At 42.7% G+C, this 23791-nt stretch overlaps 1 protein-coding gene across 6 annotated transcripts in view; it reads right to left on the bottom strand.

The window, feature by feature from the left end:
* Positions 1-22534, bottom strand: part of STN1 (STN1 subunit of CST complex) — a 40937-nt gene extending 18403 nt beyond the window's left edge. For 3 of the 6 annotated variants that reach the window (XR_014015674.1, XM_081231926.1, XM_081231922.1), the window contains exons 1-7: positions 22130-22501; positions 21570-21762; positions 14158-14253; positions 9323-9391; positions 4607-4765; positions 3757-3880; positions 2463-2637 (exon numbers count right to left, since the gene is read on the bottom strand). Coding sequence is in view for 5 of the 6 variants with exons in the window: in XM_081231926.1 (XP_081088052.1) it covers positions 2463-2637; positions 3757-3880; positions 4607-4765; positions 9323-9391; positions 14158-14253; positions 21570-21702 (756 nt within the window). In the remaining variant the exon portion in view is untranslated. The other 3 variants (XM_081231923.1, XM_081231924.1, XM_081231925.1) reach the window with 3 other exon arrangements.
* Positions 22535-23791: the final 1257 nt, after the last annotated feature.

Here is a 23791-nt window from a genome sequence, read left to right as displayed (position 1 = left end):
TCATTCCCAAACAAACTCAACATTTATCGAGTTGTCAAAGAAACAATGGCTTTGCAAGGTTTGCTTATCATGTTTCTGGATTTGCTAAAAAGGGCCACTGTGGAAAAAAAGAAAGGGGGAAAACATTCAAACCCACTCTCCCCAGCCTCTAAGCTAAGACAACATCACAATGATTTTTTTTGTTAAGCTTTCATCTGTATGACTACAGAAAGTGCCAAAGGATCTAAGGTTTCACCATCATTGTAAAGCATCCTGGGTCTCCCAGGCTCTATTAAACAGAATTCAATTTAATGACACTGACCTCCCCAACCAGAGCCATGTGAGGGAATAATTCATAAATGATGGAAAAGTAGTTTCCAAAGACAAAACAGATATACTGCCATATTCATTTCTTTTTAAACATATAGCACCGGGCAGACACAAATTTCTGCTCTAAGCATTCTCAAAAAGATATCACACCAAAAGTCCTCCCTGGAATGTTCTGAATGGAGAGGCCTTTTAGTCCTCAATTCTCCCTACTTAATTATCGCAGAAGAGCTGGCTTACAGGAAGAATGCGGTCTTTGCTAAGCTTCAAAGTTTCCTTCTAAACATGCCAGGAGAGTGGTCATAAGTCCTGGGAGGCCAAGTTGGCATTGAGCCTCCTCTAAATGATTAAATGGGAGGAAGGTCACTCCTGCTGTCAGTGGACAGCTGGGGAGCTACAACTGTGCAGAAGCAACGGTGGCACAGAACAAAGCGGCCAGTCCTGACCCTCCCCACCTCAGTGTTTCCTGAAACAATATCCCTCATCTCCATGTATGAAATTGCGGGTCACTGGGCACGCAGCCTGGTGACAGGAAGAGATAATCAAGTTCACGAATGAAAACTGAGAAGCAGTGGTCATGCTTAGGAGGTCAGGACAGGGACCTGGTATCTCTTCCACCAGAATCACAAAGAATATTTATGTTACCTCACAAGGGTACTCATGGCAGCCCTGGTGGTAATGGCAAAAGACTAGAAAACATCTAAACAGTCCAGGAATGGAGAGACCCCTTAAGGAAATTATGATACACATAGTGAAAGATTATTATAGAGTGGCAAATATGTAAGTATGGCTAGGAAAGGACCTATAAGACATGCTGTCCAGTGAAAACCTAGGTAGATATCGTGTTTAGTATGACACCATTTGTGTAAAAAAGGGGATACAACTACTTCTAGTTTATATATGCAGATTATCTCCAGAAGGATACTCATGAGACTAGTAATGGTGCTCGTCTCTGTAGAAAGGGGAGGAGGAAGGAGGATGGGAAGGAAACTTAAAAACTAGACAGTTTCCTGGACTATTCCAACTTTTATTTTTTATTTATCTATTTTTGTTTTCTCGTTTTGGTTTTTGGCTGCGCCGCGCAGCTTGCAGGATCTTAGTTCCCCGAAAGCAGTGAAAGCACCGAGTCCTAACCACTGGACCACCAGGGAACTCCCGGACTATTTGAATTTTTGAAACCATTCATTCCTTCAATCAACAAATAATTGTGGAGAGCATGCTTTATGCCAACCCTGTTCTAGAGAGCAAAGAATGAGACAGACAAAGCCTCTGCTCTCAGAGAACTTAAATTCTGGTGGGGTAATAGGCACACAAACAAATAAATGCCAGTGCTATCACGGAATGTGGAAACAGAGTGATAACACAGTGAGGAAGCTGGTGGTTATCAGAGCAGAAGGTCAGGGAGGGCAAGAAGGTGACATTCAAGCAGAGCTCATTCCCAGTGGAATAAATGAAATAAATAAATACGAGTCGTGTTACAGCAACAAAAAAACTAAGGAGTTGCAATGAAAAGGAAAGCCTAAAACCAAAGTCTCAGATAATTCTTAATTCCAAGCAAATAAGTAAACACCAGACAACTTGAGTTCACCTCTAACACTATGGGTGTTAAAAAATGAGGACAGCTCTTTCTAGGATGAATAAAAAATTACTTGAGTATTCTCTGCAATTTTTACTTATAAACCAGACTGAATACAACTTGATCTTTATTCAAACTCCTAAGACATGACAGATCAACCTTATTCTGGAGAAGACAGAACAAGCCATTAAAAACCTTGGTTCGAGTTCAAGAATCATCTTGCTGATCAAAAAATAATCTTGGAAGGATAATTTTAGCTCTTCTCATCTATTTCCCCCTCAGTTGGTTCCTGCTGACATTAAATACTCATCTCAGTGAGTACTAAGTGCTATGAACCTTATACTATTTTTTTTTTCTACCTGATGATTAAGCTTTATGAGATTAAGGAGGGGAAGAGGGCATGTCCATTCTCCTTTCAAATTCTCTGTGGTCAGTGACCTTTCCAGAATAGAATCAACATAACCTCTATACTCCGGGTACACCCTGTGAGTCTCAATGCCACAGTCATGTCCACCCACACCCTCCATCTGCAGATGTGGGGCAGGGGCCTCGAATTCTCACATGGGCATGCCGCACTTACTCGCCCGGAGCAGTCGCTGTGAATCACAGGCTGGTTGGCAAGGGACAGCAGGGACTCCACCGTTTCCAACTCCTGCTGGTAAAAGGTTTGCACTCTGTTCTCCACAAGGAATTCTTTGACTTTTTCACTCAGCAGATGCGTGAGACTGTCAAGGTCCAGGGCGCCTGGATTGCTGCTGGGGGAAAGTTTTAACAAGCCTTGCAGAAAACGATTACTTTTGTTCCTTTTGGACACATGTAAAACTGAAACAGCTAGCAAGTGCAATACTACACTGACACATGTTTTTGACAAAAGGAGCAGTTCACCCAGTGAACACTGTGTGGTTGTTTAAAAGGATGAGGCGGAACTGCAGGAACTGATATTCGTGATAGATTTAGAAAAAAGTCAAGCTGCAGAATAGTATGCAAGGGACGGTGCCATTTTTGTAAGGAAGCAAATGACAACCCACACAATACGTGGGTGGATAGTCATGTTTGTGTATGCAACCAAAGAAAAACGTCTAACAGGATACACACATCAACCTCTGCACAGTGGTAACCTCTGGGGAATGGTACTGACCGCGGGAGACAGGAAAATGGAGAACTTCCACGTTTTACTTTATACAGGTCTACAGTTTGGGTTTTTTTAATATAATTTTTTGGAATATGTTATCTATAAATATTGAATATGTTTAAAAAATGGAAGGGTACATGGTGAAGACTCTCCTTTCTATCCTTCTTCCAGTCCCCCTCCCACCGCCCCCCCACCAGCAGCCACTATGATTATTTCTGTCTCCTCTGAGTTATTTGAGGCGTATAGTAACAAATATACATATATTCTTACTCCTCCTGTTTATTTTTCCATCCCTGAAAGAGAATAAAATCATCCCTGGTTGAGAGCGACTGGTATTGTTTCTTTGATTATGATGTGCCTTGGTGCAGTTTTCTTCAGGTTTCTTGCCTTGGGGTTCATTGAGCTTCTTGGATCTGTGAGTTTACAGTTCTCATCAAACTTGGAAAATTTTCATCCATGATTTCTTCAAATATTTTTTCTCTGCTCCCCCCTCCACTCCTTCAGGGACTCCAATTACACATATATCTTCCTTACCAAACCTTAGAACACCTGCACTATGAACACCTTCACTTTACAGGTGAGGACACTGAGGCGTCCAGAGGGGGACAGGCTTGCCCGGAGCCCCACAGTGAGTGAGTGGACAGTTCAGGATTTGGACCCAGGCCCACCCCAGAATCTGGGATCCCACTGGTTGGCCTCATTGCTGTGGTCACATCCTCGGCAGTCACAGTCCAGAACTTACCTCAGTGCCTCTTCTTTCTCGAGGGCTGGGTTGCGGAAAGGCTGGTCATAAACTTTCCTGTAGATAGTGGGCAGCTCAAGCATCCTTGCAATTTGAATGTTGCACACTGGATCATCCACTTTATCTAACAAGCCACAGGGGAAAACATGCCACAGAAATTACACTGAGATTAGTTCTTTCCCATGTCCAGATTGCTGCCAGGACAACAGTAAACGTTGCACTTGGTGGGTCTCCTTCCTCATGGATGCCCAGGATCACAGTCTAAACGCACTGAATGGTTCCCAGTCATCCTGCGAGAGGGGATGCAATACCCTAAGTGACACAGGCATGGCCAGAGTAGACCAGGGCTAGGGAAAGCGCATGAGTGTATTCACTGATCTGGTACAATGGTGGACAACTGGGCTGTCCTTGAGATTTCCAAGTACAAACCAGCCAGAGCGGTGCAAAGGGCACCACTCAGATGACAGAGAACTGTCACACTTTTGATTAGCTGTTTTCTTTCAAAGTTAATGGACTCAATGGTGTTCAAGAAATTTCCATCATTTTGAAGACTATGAACACTCTTCCCTAAATGGATTCACACTCAGAGACTCTACTATGTTGCCCAAATATTGAATAAAATTTGTCAGCCATAGATAATAAATCACTTGTTTTCTTTCCCAATTTATTTATAGTCACCTCTTCAAAATAAAATTAAGAAATGCTACTTTTCTAAAGAAAGCATGTTGTTCCTCCATTAGAGTTAAATCTTTTTATTTGAACTTTTTAGAAGTTTGACTTTTCGCTAAATGAGTTTACTGGACACACACACAGAATAACAACCAATTTGGCAGAGATATCTTGTGCTTACAATAAGCAGTGGCATAAATTTCTCGCTCTCCTCTGTACATGCGGACGTGACCTCTGATCCGGATAATGTCCCCAATTTCTACCTTTGTTCTCTGTGCAATGGTCTCTTGCAGCTTCTTAAGCTGTGAGGTTAAGCTCAGCTCTCTTGCACTCGTAGCAGCTGTAGTTGTTGGGGCCAGAAGGAAGGAGAGAAATGCGTTAACACAATCACTCCACCACATTTGAGAGAGAGTCTGTGGTAAGACCGACATGAGACATTTATTTATTCTACTTCTGATTGGTTGCTCTACTGTAGGAAATCTGCGTAATCTTTCGAAATCCTCTACTGGATAAAAGGCATAAGGCTTGACAACCCAGTGGGTGAGTTCCAATGTCTTCTTTCCTACCCCTGCATCGCCTGTGCAAAGGGCTCTACGCCTGCCTGAGCTGAATTCTGTGTGAGTTCAGCCGGGTTTGGTGGCAATAGCTCTAAACAACCCTTTAAAGTGTCCTTGCTGGGAGATAGAGGCCTGGCCTGAGGGGAAAGGTGCCCAAGAGTCTACATTTGTGGTTGTTTATGGGGAAGGCAAATTAGCCAGAGTTTGATTTTCCACCAAGGTACTCAACACCCTAATCTCTCTCTTTTCTTTGTTGAGTAGCTAGGCTAACCTTCTCTTTCTCTCTCTCTCTGTTCTAAGGACTTTATAACCTATCAGTGCATCCAATCCTCACAACCACTCTTATTATTAGCCCCATTTTTCAGATGAGCAAACTGAGTCACAGAGAGGTCAAGCAACTTGCCCACAGTAAAACAACTAGTTAGCAACAAAGCTGGAGTTCAAACCCTGGCAGTCTCTGACTCCAGAGCCTTCCTGCTTATTCTTTATTCCCTGCTGCCTGCCCCATGAGTATACTTATATTTTCCATGGTTATAGCTCATGTGTGTAAATAATTTTGTGTTGTTTTTCTGTCTAGCATCGCTTCAAATACACATACGTATCCACAGAATCTATACAACTCAGCATTTTAAATAACAAAATAGCATTCTGTCATGTTCATATGCCACAGTTTGTTTAGCTAATCTTGTTAAATATTTATTCCTTCTTTCATAATTTTTTATTTTGGTTTTTATCACTAGCACTGTATGGGGCTGAGAGGTCAGCTTGGGTGAAGGGAGTCAGACCGACCTGGCTTGAATGTCAGGTCACTTCTTATTAGCTGTGTGACCTTGGGCAGACTGCTTAACCTTGCTGTACCTGTTTCCTCAGTTATGATGCGGATTTAACAGTCCCCTTCACATATGGAGCTGTTGTGTATGATCTTAGTTAACCCTTACATCATGAGCTTTAGTGCAATGTCAGATCTATAGGAAACATTCAATAAATGTCAGCTACTTGTGAAAATGAACAATTAAGCCCTCAAGACAAAAATTTTGTTTTCTTTGGGGTCTTTCATTGGGGATTACTGGATAGAAAAGTACAAACAGGTTTAGAGCTCCTTACATATTATCAGAATGTTTGTCAAAAAAACCCAATCAAACCATTCTCTTTTTACAAGGTGTCACCAGCAATGTGTGTAGGCTTGCAGCTCCTATACTGGCTTCAGTCATTTGGATTTTTAACACCTTAAAAAATACATAATGATTCTATAATGTTTTATTTTTGCTTTTAAAATGCCAGAGAGACCACGTGTTTTTATATAAGATGATCTGCTCTCTGCATTTCTTTATGTATAAGCCCTTCATCTCTTTTGAATACTTTATGTTCATGTCTGAAAAAAATGCAGGGAAGCTTTATCAGTTATGCTTATTACATCCACTCTCCCCATTCTACTGCTTTCGTTTTCATGTTTATTTGATTTCATTTTAATACATAAAAGTCTGACAAAAATGTTTTAGTTTATCCCTCTTGTCACTGAAGATAGCTTTCATTGCTTTAACAGCTTAACATATAAGAGCTTAACATAGATACCCCCATATTTATTGTGATAAATACACAACTCTATCTTCTTTGGGTTATTTTATGTAAGTTGTAAGACAGTGATCACAGTTACCTCTTTTTTAATATTGTTATCTACTTGAACCAACAACATTTGTTAAATGCTTACTTATTTCCTGCTGTTGTATTATTTCTGCTTTGTCATATACTAGGGTTCCTATAATGGAATGAATAATGGTCTATTGATCAAATTTTGTGCTTCCTAATCTAATACAACTTAGATAATCATGGCTCTGTAATGTGCAAAGGCATTATTACTTTTAACACACCGACTGTAGTAAGGGAAACAGCAACCTAAGGAGCCTGGAGAACTTTGCATAGACCAGTAACCAATAGCTTGGAATCTAGACACAATCAGCATTAATGTTACTCAACTTACTGGGTTTCTTCAGAAAACACCCAAGTATTACTTTTTAAAAGGTTATTCTGTCTGGGTTCCTATCCCTAAGTCCTCTTCCATTTAGGCTGAACTTTAAAAGTATTTATAAATTTCACTGCCATGATTCAGACATTATAGGTGATAATAAATGCTTCATATAGCACTGCTGAAATGATCAGACTGAGGGCTGGTCTGAGAAAAAGAGGCTCAGCTTTCATTTAAAGGGTGAACCAAACTGCCAAAAGAAGGTCTCAAGCTGTGTAATTTAATGAGTATAATGAGATAGCTGGAGCCTGACAGAATTTCATTTTAAGTAGCCTATTCTACGCTGAGAGATAAATCCTCTTTAAAATTCTAATATTAAGCTCCAAGCTTTCTTAACTTTTCTCATAAGCTAAGTCCAAATGGTACAATCAGTGTGACATTTATAGGAGTTAATATTATATTTTTATACTGTAACTGACTAGAACATGATTTTGACTCAGACTAAATTTTGTTTAAAAAAATTAGTCTTCAATGGACACTTTCCAGTGGAAAGCTTTAAAACCGAGGGCGATTAAATTAAAGGAGAGAATGGGCTAGTTGGGAACAATTTTAAAATATCACTTCATATATAACATGATGAGAATCACTTTCAGGCTTTCTCCTTGTACCCTTACCCTCACTTCTTATTCTCAAAGCAATTTCTGATTAAGGCTACCAACTGTGACTGTTCATCTATTCATCTACTTACAGATATTTTAAAAATCTCACTTTCAGTATTAACAGACATTTTATCTAAAAAATTACTGAATCATATAATATTTCTGCTGCCATTTATTTTTTAAAAAAGAGTTGATTTTGAAAATTAAAACAATGTCGAAAACAACAGTTGATAAACTACAGCCCATGGACCAAATCTACCCACAATCTGTTTTTGTAAATAAAGTTTTATTAGAACACAACCATGCTTGTTTGTTTATGTACTGTCTATAGTTGCTTTGGTGTTAACAATGGCAGTGTTGAACAGTTGAGATGCAGACCATACGGCCCACAAACCAGAAAACAATTATTGTCTGGCCCTGTACAGAAAAAGTCCGCTGACACTTGGTTTAAAACAAGAATGCGTATTGAAACTACACCTTCTGATTGAGGATCGTGACAATACCACAACCATAAATCTGCAAATAATTTTAATACCCTGGACATATATGGAAGTTCAAATATCTGATTGTCTTATAGGTTTATTTCTTACCTCTGAGATATCTGCACAAAAACCTGTTGTCTGCCTTAAGTTTTTTCTAATCTACAAAGCTTCCTAAGCTAAGTAGTACCACTGATATAGATGTTCCCAAATTAGGAAATAGGAATACCAAAGTTATAGGAAAGTGATGGCCAAATTCTAAATATAAATACATCAGAAAATTAAGCAAAGAAGCATCTCACTGGTCAGTACAGTCAAAGTAGGAAGTTGAGATTCTGACAGGTAATGTCAAAAAAAAAAAGAAGAAACTACTCCAAGTGTTACACATTCTTACCACGCGTATAACAGGAGGACATAGATAGTAGATGTTAGATATCAGAGCAGGTAATATTTACTGAATAACCCCAGTGTATATGGCATCATAATGCATATGCTATAAAACAGAGAAAAACAAGGCCCCAGTTTCCATAGCTTCTCTAGAACCAAAAATGATCACCACTATTGCACAATATATATTTTTTTAATATTATGAACTTATGCAACTCAAAAAACTACCTAAGGACTATTAAAACAGGCTCAAGAAATTCCAAATGCTGTTTCAGCTATAGTCAATGAGTTCAATATACTATTTTAAAGTTCTTTTTTAGTTTATATTATTTAATGGCTAACTTCAAGGGAATCCTATCTTACCTTCTCATCAGTCTTAGAACTCCTGGCATATTTGTTTGAACAAGCTAGAGGTTTCAGAAAATTTAGATCATGGGAGCATAGATGTTAGTGGCAACCATGTCAGGGCAAAAGCTTTCAAAAAAGCTTTGGTCAAGTGATATGCCCAGAGCAAGGGGATTCTCACCTGATCAGCAATTAGGCTAAACTATCTTGACCTGTGGAATAACTGGCATGGTAAAAATGAGACACTGAAACTTCTAGTAACCTATTCACATTCCTGTAGGCTTAGGAGGAAGTGAGCTCCATAGAACTGAGAGCAAGAAAAGCAACTGGCTGCCCACTAATATCAGTTTGCAGAGCAGCCAAAGTTCTGGGTGTAGTGCTTCAAGTTGATCAGTGTAATTCACCAATGAATAAATGTGAAAATTACTCCAGCTAGTCTGCTGAGCTACCCTGAGTAAAATCTACTGGTTAGCTGTAAAGGTAAAGAAGCGTGGCAAATAAAATTACCTGATGAGGATACGGTATTATTCAATTTCTTCCAGCAGATGCAGTTTATAACTCCAGTGCTATCATCCACTGCAAGAGAAGCGTAAAAGTGTAGAACAGAGATATGGGCATTCCAGGTGAATTAGCACATTGCCATTGCATTCAGCCGAACTGAAAGATGACATTTTCAATAGCCTGGTTGGGCAAATCCCTGAGCAAACTTTTCTTCCACCCTTAGAAATAATCTCTCACCACACTCCAGTGGGAATTGCTTGTCTGCAATGTCAGTGTAATACATAAGCCCAGCAGAATGTAGTCAGTGTTTCTCTTACCCCATCTCAAGGGTATTAACCTCTCCTAAAAATGGTGTCCTCAGGAAGTTAAGTGCAAAGATCTCAATATCTGCTAACATGTAAAATCAGCCTTGCACTCCAACCTGCAACCAGAGACCACTGCCTGATCTGTGGTTAGAGGCACTCAGAGCACAGCCATCTGTCACCATGTGCCTCTCTCGCTAGCTTGCTGACTTACCAAGACAAAGCATCCCAAGTCTTTTGGCCTGGGCTTCTCTTTGAAAGGGCTTCTGCCCAGTCCTTACCACTGCAGGGGATGTAAGGAAAGCTAAGCATATCACAGAAGGGCAAAGTTTTATTTTCATAATAAAAAATAATTATACTTTGGTCACACAAGCAGTACTGGTCTGGCTTATTTTAGCCACAGTGCAAAAAAAAAAAAAAAAAGAATTTCCATTGTACTTGGATTTATAACTGCAGAAAAATTTGCAGACGTTTCAAGGATGATAGGATCAAGGAATGAGAGGTGTGTCTCTTGGCCTAATTTTTGACAATCTCAGAACAGAGGCTGATCAACATGGGTTAAGTGGGCTTAATGATTTTTAAAAAATCATCAGCTAGACTGTTGTAAAAACACATGTAATTTAGAAGAAACATATGGCAAAATTCCTTTATTGCTTGTTTAAGTCTGTGTTTAAAGCAGAAGCTGAGAAGAATACTTCTTATACTGAAATAAATTCTAGATGGATTTTATTTTATTAAATACAATATAGGTAAACTTAAGAAGATGAGAAAAAAAATGGGTGAATACTTTCAATCCTGGGCTTACAGTTGGTGGGGGGAGACTTCTTTAAACAAACCTGAAAATCACAACTCATTCTAAAAGTCTGATACATTTGACCAACTAAAAACTAACACTGTATAGCAATTTTCCAAATAATGGAGTTAATATCCTAATATATAAAGAACTCATATAAATTAATAAGGAAAAGACCAAAACTATAAGAGAGAAAGTGGCAAAGAAAAAGAATACGCCATTCATGGAAGGTACAAAAATGACCAGCAGACATATGTCAGTATGCTAAATCACTAGTTACCAGAAAAAAGAAAGCAAATTTAAATAACTTCTCAACTACTAGAATGACAAATATTAAAAATACTGATACCCTCATATGCTGTTAGCAGGAGTGTAAATTCATACCAAATTTCTAAAGACTAAGTTTGGAAATGTGTATCAAATTTTGAAATGTATATATCCTTTGACTTAGTATTTACTTCCAGTAATTTATCCTAAAGAGAAAAATGGAACAAATGCACAGATATATATATTTTGTACAAGGCTGTTCATTATAATATTGTTTATAGTACTGGAAGTTGGAAATAACCTAAATGTTTATAAATATATAAGTGGTTAAATAAATTACAATGGCAAGGCATATGAGAATACAAAGTTATAATGAAGATCCACGGTCATTGCTATTAATCTCATTGCAAAACAGAAATTATATATATATAGTCATATATATCATATATAATCTAATTTATGTAAAACATTAAATAGTGTGTTTTGACAGAAATGATCTTAAGACATGAAAATGCTAACAGCAGTTTCTTTTGGAGTATGTAGAAGGAACCCCATATTCAATGTATACATTGACTGTAAGCCTAATTCCAGAAACATTAAAAACAGAAAGAAATAAGGCATATCTATATTTCTTCATATTAGGAACATGTTAGAAAAACCAGGAAGGATGTTCACCTAAACACTGATATTGTTTTTATCTGATTTACAGCATTTCACATGAGCTTTATGTACTTCATTAAAATTTTCTCTAGCTTTAAATTTTATTTCATAGTGAGTATCATTTTAAGAAGCAAAAAAAATCAATAAGGAGATTTTGAGTTAAAAAATAATGTATGACACTTCTAGGCACACTACTTCTCTGGCCACTTTAAAATTTTGCCTTATAATTCTAAGTCAAAAAATATTAGCACATGAGCATTTGTTCTAGAAAACGTGAGGTCATTCTGGTCTTGACTGTAGTCTCCCAGGATTCTAGGTCTGAGCTTGAGTTGCTGCCAGGTGCTCTGTGTGCTCAGGGCACTGCCACCAAACTCTCTGACTTCCTGGCTGGTAACCTCTCCCAGCAGACACTGCCCTGGCATCCCGAGGCCTGGCTACTGGAAGGCCCTGGAAGGGGAGTGTCCTTGCCATGCTGGGCAGTGTGCTCCCTAGCTAGGCAGCATGGCCTGGGCTGCCGGCCTTTTTGTTTCAGCCATGGGACGAATCAGGGTGAGCAGGAAGTAACCCCAGCATATAGGCCTGCAGTGAGTCAGGAGGAACAGGACCTGGGACAGCAGGAGTAGCCACCTGGCAGGTGGCCCGAGAGCCAAGCTGGGCCTGAGAACATCAGGGTATGTGCAGCTCTCCCTTGAACAGGCCTCACAGGAATTAAAGTCCCAAGTGTTTATACTCTCAATTACTTCAGCCTTCAGACACTTTTCATTTCCCCACAAACCACAGATGTGCCATGCTCTCACGACATCCAGTCTAAGAGAAATGTTTACTGGGGAAGAGTCAGCCATATTGCCTTCACCTCTTTATGATGGGAAAAGGGGTTAAATGAAACGCCGTTAGGTCAGAGGCATTATATCTGGCCTGGTTCTACAGCCAGGACTGATGTCCTCAAATAGCCTCATTCTGATCTAAAAATCAGAAAATTAAAAACCAGATGCAGCTGATTTTTGGGGGGGTGGGAGGAGGAGCATGGGACAGAGAAAAATCTCTTTTTCTTTTTTTAAAAAAATTTTTAATAGACTTTATTTTTAGAGCAGTTTTAGGTTCACAGCAAAAGTGAGCAGAAGATACCGAGGTTTCCCAGTATCCCCTGCCCCCTCACACATACAGCTTCCGCATTACCAACATCCCCACCAGAGTGGTACATTGGTTTCAATTGATGAATCTACACTGACACATCATTATCACTCAAAGTCCATAGTTTACATTAGGGTTCACGCTTGGTGTTGTATATATCCTGTGGGTTTGGTCAAACGTATAATGACACACATCCACCATTAGAGAATCATACAGAATAGTTTCAATGCCCTAAAATTCCTCTGTGCTCCACCTATTCATCCCTCCCTGCCCCCTAGCCCCTGATTAACACTGATAGAAAAATCTCTTTTTCTTTTAGAATTTGAGTTATATGGAGACTACCCAGCACACTGGAGTCAGTAAAGAGACTGGACCCATCAGTGGAACCTTGAGCAAGTAACTGAGCCTTAGTGTTCTCATCTATAAAATGGAAATAATATCTGTCTTTTCCCATTTCAAAAGATTGGGAGGAGAATAACATGAAATTATGCATGCATACGTGCTCTGTAAACTGACAGATACTATCATTTCATCACTGGTACTTGGAGAGGAAGTACTATAATGTACCACAGATAATGTACTTGCCAGCAGCTGGGTATGCTGTAGGAACTGTTGAACTGCCTGGAGAAAAAGAGAACCAGTATCTTTGGTAAAATAAAGCAGAGAAGAGATCCAGTATGGGGATGCATGACAAGATAATCTATTTCAGAGTTTAAAAAAAATATAAGCTGGGAAAAAGCAGAGGGCATGAGAAATCTCATCTCTCACACGTTATTGTATAAGCACAAGACAATCATCCCCAGGAAAATGAATATATGTTGAAGAAACTGTATCTGTAAATTATCAGTCATGCACAGACTGCCAATGAAATGTTCTTGGTCACCTAGTTCAACTGCCTTCTGTTTTTCCCCAAGTAGAAAAAGAATACAAATCCAAGTGAATACAACAAAAAGTGACAATGTTAATTATAGCAAAGGTTGGAATTCAAAGTTAAGCTTCCCACAGAATATCCAGCTTGGCCTCTTAACTACAGAGAATCTTAGGCAATATATTAAAATGATTACATTAAACTCAATGCAAAAAAAAAAGTCAAGACCCATGACACTAAAATCATATTCTAATAGTTCACTGGTGTCCAAACTACAGAAACCCTTTACTTAGTTTCTATCATCATAAGGGAAGGGAAATTTTCTGATAATGGATATTTACCCCTTTGGGTACTAAAAAGCTTTTTTTTTTTTTTTAACTGTTCTGGATATAAATCTTATAAATTATTTTTCATATCTCCCTGTCTTCTTAAAGAGTCTACTTTAATGTTAATCTGGCCTTTTATTTTAAAGGTATCAATATAAACATATATTACCATCCTTTGCTATTTATAGCTATGCTCTAGGTATCAGGTATCTGTCCCTGATCAACCAGTGACCCTAGACTGTAGTTTAATTCTTCTGCCTCCTAGCTCCCCAGCAGCTGTCACCTGACAATATTCATCAGTATCATTCCCACCCGTTGCCTCATTTTACACTTAGTCCACGTTGGTGGCTGCAAATGGTTCCCAATAGAGGACAAGCACATGGGGGTTATGAGAGGCCCCAGCTGCTCTGAAAGGCTGGGGTTGCTTCAAATTCAATGTCCAGCTAAGTGGGATCCTTCCACATAAACTCAGTGTCAGACACAATTGTTCTTACCTCCACAAATGTAGAAAGCATCTCTTTCTCTCACTCCAATTACAGTTCCCAAGATATCTACCTGTTTTATTGGATGCCCATTGTAAAAAAATACACCTGAAATTAAAGGGAAAAAAAGGCAAAGTCCATATAACGTATGATGACATTTTCTGCTTCAGTAAATGTTAACTGTGTCAAAAATCAGTGGCATGCTGCTTGCTAAAATTTCAGACTTAAGAATCAGCTCTTGACAAATGCCAAACCCCAAGAAATTCAGATGTCTTTTCCTCAAGGGTTATAAGTAGAAAGTGTGGCTTTACAGAAGCTTGTACTAGCACAGAAAAGAGAAAACCAATATTGTCCAACTAGATCTGGTTAATCTTCTTTCCACTTGTGAAAATGAAATGCACCTGCCTGTAGAACTCTCATAAGGGGCCTAAAAACAGCCGCAGTATTATGAGACACAACACAGTACTATGTTTTGAGGGACTGGAAAAGGAAAGAGAGAGGAAACCAAGAGAAAAGGCTTTTCTAGGAAACCAGTCATCATTTCTACGAATTAGCAGTAGCACTTTTTTTTTTTTTTTAAGAAAAAGAGAAGATAATTAGGTTACAAAACACTACCCTTTGGGGCCAGCAGATTACGACTCAAAAACTTCTCTTTTTAAAATTCTATTTTCAAAGCCTAGGCAACAGATGCCAGCAGGCAGGTTCCCGCCAGAGGAGAAGCGTGAGAGGAAAAACCCTACCCACCAACTCCCAGAGGCCTTTTTTGGACTCCGTGACAGAGATGGAACAGAGGGTCTCCTGGCAGTGGTGAGCCCTCAATTCCCACCCGAGACCCCAGCGCTGTCCCGGCTCCCGTGGGGCCCCCAACATCCTTACCTGAACTGCCTGTTTGGGCTTAAGCTACTTGCATTGTGTTCCTGTCACCTGCAGCTAAAGAGTCTGGACTAAAATCCTCTCCAGGCTTTTTTTTTTCCTCCCTACGATGAAAGAATTCTTTACTTTCAGAAAGAGGCTATAAACTTTTAAATGGCGACTTCCTTTTCAAATAAATACATGAATTGCAAACAAAGAATCAGTCATCACTTCAGGTATTTGGCCACCCTCACCCTCTCCGGTCCTCGCCAAGTCTGGTCAGTCTGTCTTCTCCACATCCATGGGGGGAGGGGACCCCGCAGCCTGAACCCTGAAGCCCTTCAGAACCCCCAGAATGGCCTCCACTGATGGTTCTCTTGTTTCCCATGTGGACAAAGGGGCTGGGGACCAATCGCCCATGGCCGCGTCCCCAGGGGATGGACAAGGAGCTTCTGAGCCTCAGTTAGCCAGAGATTCCAGGGGAGTGAGATGTGGTTTGAAGATGTCAAATTCAGCCGAAAGAAGGGCCCTCCCCCTAGCAGAGGCATACTTCTAAAGATGACTTAGTGGACTGGAGACCGTGCAGAGGGCAACCTTGGGGGCCAAGAGCTGAAACGGCAGGGCCACATGAGGGAAGGAGCCTGGGTCCCTGTGTCATGCCCAGAGCAGAGTCGCTTCCCTCCAGGAACACTTGGACTGAATAGGGTCAAACTGGTTCCACAGAAGATCCATGAAATCTTAAGAGCAGGACGGTTCTGATTGACTTCTCCTGAGTTCTTACCATTGAAACCCAGTGATGACCTGTGGGGAGACCCTCAGTCCTCCAGCCCTGCCTGCCTGCACTGATCAGACACAAAGGAGAGAGGGCACCTTCAGAGGAGGGTGACCCCCATAGGACCTTTGCTGGCAGACTTGGGCTTACTGCAGCAGAAGGGAAGTTTAAATGGGGAGAATGAGCCTACCCCAGGGTCAGGGGCATGGCATCCTCTGCTGAATGAAGTGTGCCCCACCATCATGCCCTGACACGCTTGTGTGCAGAGACAGGCTATGATATGGCCCTGCTTTGGTCCAGCTTTGCTGTAGGGCTGAGGCGGGGGGATGAGGGTGGCCTGAGCTCCACACTGGTCTCTGGCTGCAGTCAGCCCTTTCTGCTTCCCCAAATGCGCTGGACTTTCTATCTGTGCACTGAGCAGAGCCAAGTTAGAGAGAGCTCTTTCCTAGAACCTGACTGGCCTCTGTCTCCCCCAGCCTAACTGATGGTCTGTCCTGGTTGCCGGGCACTAGAGACAGTGTGCTCCTGGTGCCATCAGAGACGGTACACCCCCCACCCAGGGCTCTGCGTGGCTGGTGTGGCTCCCAGGACACCAGCAGTGGGAGGCCCTGTGGACCCATGGAGGGCCTGCTGCCTGCCCCTAAAGAGTCTTTCCAGCTGGTCCAGAAGCCACTGTGGGGTGCTCTGCTGGTGATGTTGAAAGCTTGAGACAAGCCCCAGGATTCTTTGGGTCTTCCTGGGACACCCTGGTATGTGCCGCTATGGTGGTTTTTATAATGAAGAGCCGACACGCTTTAAGAAGGGGAAAAGAGCCAGCCAAAAGGTGTTGTGCCTGGGCTGAAGTATACAGAAAAGGCAAGTATACAGAGAAGACTGGACTGACGACACAAGCCAACAAAGTCGTCAAGTCACCTGTGGTAGACGCCAGTCCTCCAATATTACCAACTCTGCGCTGGGCAACACTTGAAAAAACCTGAACAGGTCTCCACTGGAGGGCACAGTAGACTTTCTTGAAAAAATACAGAAAAGGGAGCCCCCTAAACTTTCTTTTTTTTAATTTATTTTATTATTTATTTATTTATTTTTGGCTGTGTTGGGTCTTCACTGCTGCCTGCGGGCTTTCTCTAGCTGCGGCGAGCGGGAGCCACTCCTTGTTGCGGTGCGCGGGCTTCTCATTGCGGTGGCTTCCCTTGCTGCAGAGCATAGGCTCTAGGCACACAGGCTTCAGTAGTTGTGGCACGTGGGCTCAGCAGTTGTGGCTCACGGGCTCCAGAGCGCAGGCTCAGTAGTTGTGGCACACAGGCTTAGTTGCTCCACGGCATGTGGGATCCTCCCGGACCAGGGCTCGAACCTGTGTCCCTTGCATTGGCAGGCAGATTCTTAACCACTGCACCACCAAAGAAGCCCCTAAACTTTCATCTCATAGACTGACAATGCTCGTCTTCAAGGAGAGAGTTGCTCAAAGATGCGAAAAAACAAGGAAAAACATCATAAAAGCAACAGAAAAAGAACAATGGAGGACAAATTAGCAGAAAATAACAGATGGTTTGAATAAAATCTCAAAGAGAAAATTGATTGAGAAGGATATAAACTGCTTGGAAATAGAGAAGAAAGTTGCCCCAGCGTATAGAAACTTGAACTATACACGTCAGAAGCACAACCTGAACAAGAAGAAGGAGGACATGGATGGGACTTCCCTGGTGGTCCACTGATTAAGACTCCACGCTTCCAATGCAGGGGGTGCAGGTTTGATCCCTGGTCAGGGAACTGAGATCCCACATGCTGCACAGTGTGGCCAAAAAGTAAAAATAAAAAAGAAGGAGGACGTGGAAAAAGCAATGGAGAGAACCACTTCCTTCTATTAACACTAGAATCTCCTCTATGAGAAAAGAACTTGAGAAAGCTGGATGGCAGCTCTATCGACTGAGAGAAAGCTTGATGAGCTAAGAAAAGAAAATAACAACAGATACTGGCTAATGCTGAGTTTAATTTGCAGCCTTTCCCAAGTGGTCCTTTCACTCCTGCTGCCTTTGGTCTACATGCAGCCCACAGAGCTCCAACCATATCAGGGGATCCATCCCCTGGATCATCAGGTCCCCAGGAAGGAGGAGGGTCACTCTGGAAGGGCTCAGGGACCCAGGATCACAGGTAGCTTTGATTCAGCTTTCATAGCAGTGACAGCTACATCCACAGCAAGACATCTGCCTTTTTTCTCTTTTTTAAAAGTACTTTTGGGACTTTCCTGGTGGCGAGGTCGTTAAGAATCCGCCTGCCAATGCAGGGGACACAGGGGACACATCCCAAACCAAACCACCACAGTCAAACTTCACGATATTCTATTAGTTTAACTCTAAATTCACAGGTTAATTTCGGGGAGGTGACATTCTACAACCACTTTGCAAGGCAATTCAGAGGCTAACTAGCCAGAGTAAGGTTGAATTTCACAGGTTAAGGATACTGTCTCCCTCAAGAGACTCTCACTTCAAGCATCAGCCCCAAGTTTGAGGGTCCTCAGGCCATGCACACTTCTGAGCAACTGGCTACCAACACCCTCCACAACAACCTCAGGTTTGATACTTTAATAGAATGACACACAGGACTCAGGAAGGTGCTATACTTAAGATTACAGTTTTATAATGAAGGGGACAAACCAGGACTAGCCAAATGAAGAGATGCATAGGACAAGGTCTAGGAGAGTCTAAGCATAAAGCTGCCATGTCCTGAGGACACATCACCCTCACACATCAAGTATGATTACCAACCAGGAAAGCTCATCTAAGCCTCAATGTCCAGAGTTTTAATTAGGGTTTCATTACATAGGCAAGATTGACTGAATCACTGCCCACTTGACAACTCAATCTCCAGTCCCCCTCCCCTCCTGCGGGGTAGGGTTGATGTCACCTGGCTCAAAACCAACCCTCTACGCACATGGTTGGTTTTTCGGGCCTGAAAGGCCCCCACCCTGAAACTACCTAGCGGCCCAGCATGAGGCACCTCATCAGCATAAACTCAGATGTGGTTCAAGGGGTCCACCATGAATAACAAAAACACTCCTATCATTCCAGAAATCCAAAGATCTTCCAGGAACCTCGAACACAGGCCAGCCAAATTCTTCATTACACATTTGTTTCTTTTTGTGTGTGTAAGATACTCTTTGCTGTTTAAACATTTCTAAATTTTATGCAGTCAAAATAAAAGGTTTATTTTTTTCATGACAACCAAACCAAACACAACAACAAAACAATACAAAAATAAAACCTAGACTAGTAGCATTTCCCAGCCCTCAGAACCCTAGAGTATAGTCTAAAGAAGATCACTCTATGAAATTATGGTTAATGTCTTCTTCAACCATGAGGTTTTGAAACCAAGCAGGGCCCTCCTGGATACAAAAGCATTTCCGTGTCCCTCGTTTCTTTTTTGTAGGAAAAAGGCTTCAGGATCCTAGACCTTCCCTGAGTTCCAAGGGGCAGATTCAAGTAGTTACTAATTAGGGGAGTGAGGGAATGCAGAAACAAAGAAAAAGCAGTCAAGAAACAATAGTGCAGCAATAAAACAGAGTCCTAGTTCCCCCTCAAGGGATATACCTAATAATCTGATATACATCTTTGAGTTGTTCTGCAGAAACTAAGACCCTCACCCAGGTGGAGGATGGTAACTACAAGCTGAGACCCCAGACTGGTCAGAACCAGAAGGTTGATGATTGAGATTCCTGGAATACCACCCTGTTACCTCACCACCAACCAATCAGAAGAAAGTCATAAACCCTGTAGCCCTCACCCCAAATGTTGCTTTTAAAAACTCTTCCTTGAGGGGACTTCCCTGGTGGCGCAGTGGTTAAGAATCCGCCTGCCAATGCAGAGGACATGGGTTCGAGCCCTGGTCCAGGAAGATCCCACATGCCGGGGAGCAACTAAGCTTGTGTGCCACAACTACTGAGCCCACATGCCACAACTACTGAAGCCCATGCGCCTAGAGCCCATGCTCCGCAACAAGAGGAGCCACCACAATGAGGAGCCTGTGCAACGCAATGAAGAGTAGCTCCCGCTCCCCGCAACTAGAGAAAGCCCACGCACAGCAATGAAGACCCAATGCAGCCATAAATAAATACATACATACATACATACATACATACATAAACTCTTCCCTGAAAACCATGAGGGAGTTTGGGTTTTTTGAGCCTGAGCTGCCTGTTCTCCTTGCTTGGCCCTTGCAATAAACCTCTCTCTGCTCCAAACTTCAACGTTTTGGTTTGTTTGGACTCACTGTGTGTCAGGCACACAAACTTGGGTTTGACAACAGTTTCATTTTAAAAACTACATCTGAAACATTACCACCAGTGACATAACAAAGATCACTGGGAGAAGTTTTCCTTGGTTTGTTGTTACTACATTATACAGTTCTTCACCCACAGGAAGAGTTAAGCTTCTATAGCATCCCTGATACTTCCTTGAGTACCTACAGAAGATCTTTACGCAAGCCTGGCATTTGGTGTGAATTAATTTCTTCCTGAGGAGATGAGCTATGAAGACTACCAGACTGTTCTGGAAAACAGACAACAGTGGGGGAGGATGGCTGCCTTCCAAGGAAAAAACCAGATCATTTCCAACAATGCTTAGAAAATGAAGGTGTGGTGAAAAATCTGCACAAAAGACTTTAGTATAAGGTCATCCAAACACATCCGTACATAGAACGGGAAACACACAAAACGTGGTCTCATTAAAATTGCATGCTTGAGATTCTTAACTACTTCTGACTCATAGCTTTCTATTCATTCAAAATAGCAAAGAGAGTTTAACCAAACTTCTCATATAGCACAGTAAACATGTGAAGATACATCCACAACTATGTAAATTATTTAAATTTACCCTAAACTATATTTGCTATATTTGGGGGTATGAAGATCCTATTTTTAGTGACCACCACTCTAATTTAAAAAAATAATTTCTTTAACTTTACATTTATAATGCTTTGTTGCTCCAATTACTACTACTTGAGAGCCCACCAGAGGCCAGGCACTGTTTAAGTGCTGGGATTACATAGATGAACAAGGCACATGATGTCCTCCCTCTCAGGGAGTTTATTTTATTTTGATTCTCATCTATTCAAAATAAAACCAGGGCTTCCCTGGTGGCGCAGTGGTTGAGAGTCCGCCCGCCGATGCAGGGGACACGGGTTCGTGCCCCGGTCCGGGAAGATCCCACATGCTGCGGAGCAGCTGGGCCCGTGAGCCATGGCCACTGAGCCTGTGCGTCTGGAGCCTGTGCTCCGCAACGGGAGAGGCCACAACAGTGAGAGGCCCGCGTACCGCAAAAAATAAATAAATAAATAAATAAATAAATAAATAAATAAATAAATAAAACCAAACCCCACAAGAAAATCAGGCATGGTTAATCCTCATTTTACAAAGAAGACACCTAAACTTTACAGGTGAGTCACATGCCCAGGCCAGGTAAGTGGTGAAGTTAGGAAAGGGAGCAAGGCCTGAGCTTTCCACCACAAGCAGGCCCAGAGAAAAACTGAGTATTTTTAAATATGAAAGACCTCAAACCCAGGTAAAAAACATTCTTCAGTACAAAGTTACTCCCCCAAGCATCTATTTAAAAAGTAAAAATAAAAAAGAGACTGTTTTTAACTTGCACAGAAATGAACTTGTTTGAGGATCCAGGTTATGTCAATTTCAAAGCCTGCAGCTGGAAAGGCTCTGCTAAGCCCCTAAGCCCCAGATTTCTGTAGCTTTGGGGAAGGGAGGGTGGGGTGCAGATGCAGCACAGAGCAGCCACCAGGCCGACCAGCCACATACCTGGCACCTGGTGGGACTCCTTCAAGTCCAGGATATCCCTGATGTAGAGTTTTGCGAAGGCTAGAAACACAGGATCCAAACCCCACAAGAGGGAAGGAGTTTCCTCTTCACACCGGCTGGATTCAGACTGCATCAGGAGGCTGGGCTGTGGCTTCCAGCCAACCCTGAAAAGCTCTGCATTAGAGCCGAAGAGCTGGATGGGAGACAAAAATCAGGACGCAAAGCTGTTAACGTGGATGAAATTCACACGGCCCCTAAGCTATTCCCAGACGGGCATCCCGAACTCTGGAAGGGGTAGATCAGGGGTCCGGGGCCTGTCAAACTGCACCCCGGCGGCCTCCTAGAGCCGGCGGCCTCCTAGCGCCAGAAGGGCCGGGCCTGCGTGCTCCGAGGACCTGTAAAGAGGTGCTTCTCCAGTGAGGACCCGTGAGTTCCCTATGGCTCTTCCCCAGGAAACTTCTCTGCCCCATGGGAGTGTTTCTCCTTCTCCAAAAGTACCAATTTCTAAACGGTTAAACACCGACTTTTCACTCTGGGGACAGATGGCCATATATGCGTACCCTGAAACCGCTTTAATGGGTGGAGTCCAGAGAGGAATGGGCGTCCTCGTGGGCACACAACAGAGGGGCAGAGTGGGTGGGTCTGTCCGTAGCCCTGCCGCTGCACCTTCCGGTGTTCAGGATGACACTGAGAAAGGGTGGAAAAGGAAACGAAAAACAGATCAGCCGTAGCCCCTCCCGCCGGGCCCGCGCCCGCGCCGTCGGCCCGCAAGTCCCTGGAGCGCGCAGGCCCGGCCCTTCCGGCGCTAGGAGGCCACTGGCGCCCACGGCCTGGAGGCGCCGCCGCCGGCCCCGCCCGGAGCAGGAGCGCTAGGCCGAGGTCACCTCTGCTTGCTCCCAGCGCGGGGTGGGGGTAGGGCCTGACACCCTCCCTCGCGCTAAACCAACCACTGTGTCCCCGCCCCGGCCTTTCCTTCGCGCCGCCCGCGGCCTCGCCCCATCCCCACGAGGCCACGCCCCACTCCGCCCATGGCCGCGCCCCATTTTGCGTCTCGAGGCTGCTTCGCCGGATGCCCTTTTCCAGGTGGTGGCGGGGTTGGTAGGATTACGCGTGGTCCGTTTGACTCTAGCAGCGCCCTCCCTGAGCCTCCCCGGGAGCGCAGAGCCCAAATCACCGAGGCCTGGGAGCTGGCGCTGAAACTCCCGCTGCCCAGACCCCGCCTTCCAAGTCCTCCTTTCATCCCGACCCCACCAGTCGTGGGACCCTGAGCCATGACCTCCGTGAGGTTGGAACTGGTTCAGACAACTTTTTTTTTTCCGTCCCTGATATTGTAAATGAACACATAAACAAAGCAATACAAAAGCAGGATTACATTGTGGCGTATTTAAAATGTTTATTTACACTTGATAAATGATTTATTAACACACGCAATCTCTGGTACTGTACAGTCTCACTTTAGATAATGTCAGGATCTAAATTTGAGCCCATGAGGGAATGCTAGGCCTTTGCTCTGCCCAAGACTAGCCTTCTTTGCAAGATCATGACAAAGTTTGTCTCCCTTCCTCTTACAATGTCTATACTACGGAATGTTGTACATTTAAGAATTTTGAAAACTGGCGTTCTGGTAAATTATGGCCACCTTGATGGTGCCTGTCCCCAGTAGTCCTAATTTAAGGTGAGAAGAGATAGCCATGTTGCACTTTCATAAATAAATAAATAAGCCACATCATAACATTACTTGAGATGGCAGGAGTTCTCCCTAATTTACAGGGACTCTGTAAAATGGCAGGAGTACAGGTCATGTTGGCAGGCCATTCCCAGGCGAGGTAAGTGGTGGCCAAAGAGATAATTGCTAAACTATTTAGCAGAGAAGGAACTTCAAGCAGCTGGAACAGAAAATGTATGTCATTAGAATCATGGCATTTAATTACATCCCTGGCCACTGAAGAAGCTAAAAAACAGAATCCTTGGTAAAGCATTGCCCAGACTCTACTGCGATGAACAGTTGGATCTGTCAAGTTTAAGATTTAATTAAGAGAAGACACCTTTCTAATAGGGGGAGGTCCTCTTCAAGGAAGAATACCCAGTATGACACCCAGTAGGACGGGTGCTTCCAGCTGACTTGTAAGATGGGGAAAGACAGGTTGGGCAACATTTTTTGACTATACACATCTGCTCCAGGGTGGCACTCAAGAAGAAAATCACTACTGGGTGTACACAGA

Source organism: Mesoplodon bidens (assembly GCF_964165515.1).
Source record: "Mesoplodon bidens genome assembly, chromosome: 1".
NCBI lineage: Eukaryota > Metazoa > Chordata > Mammalia > Artiodactyla > Ziphiidae > Mesoplodon > Mesoplodon bidens.
The sequence above is the reverse complement of the archived record's forward strand: the minus strand, read 5'-3'. Positions and strand labels throughout refer to the sequence as shown.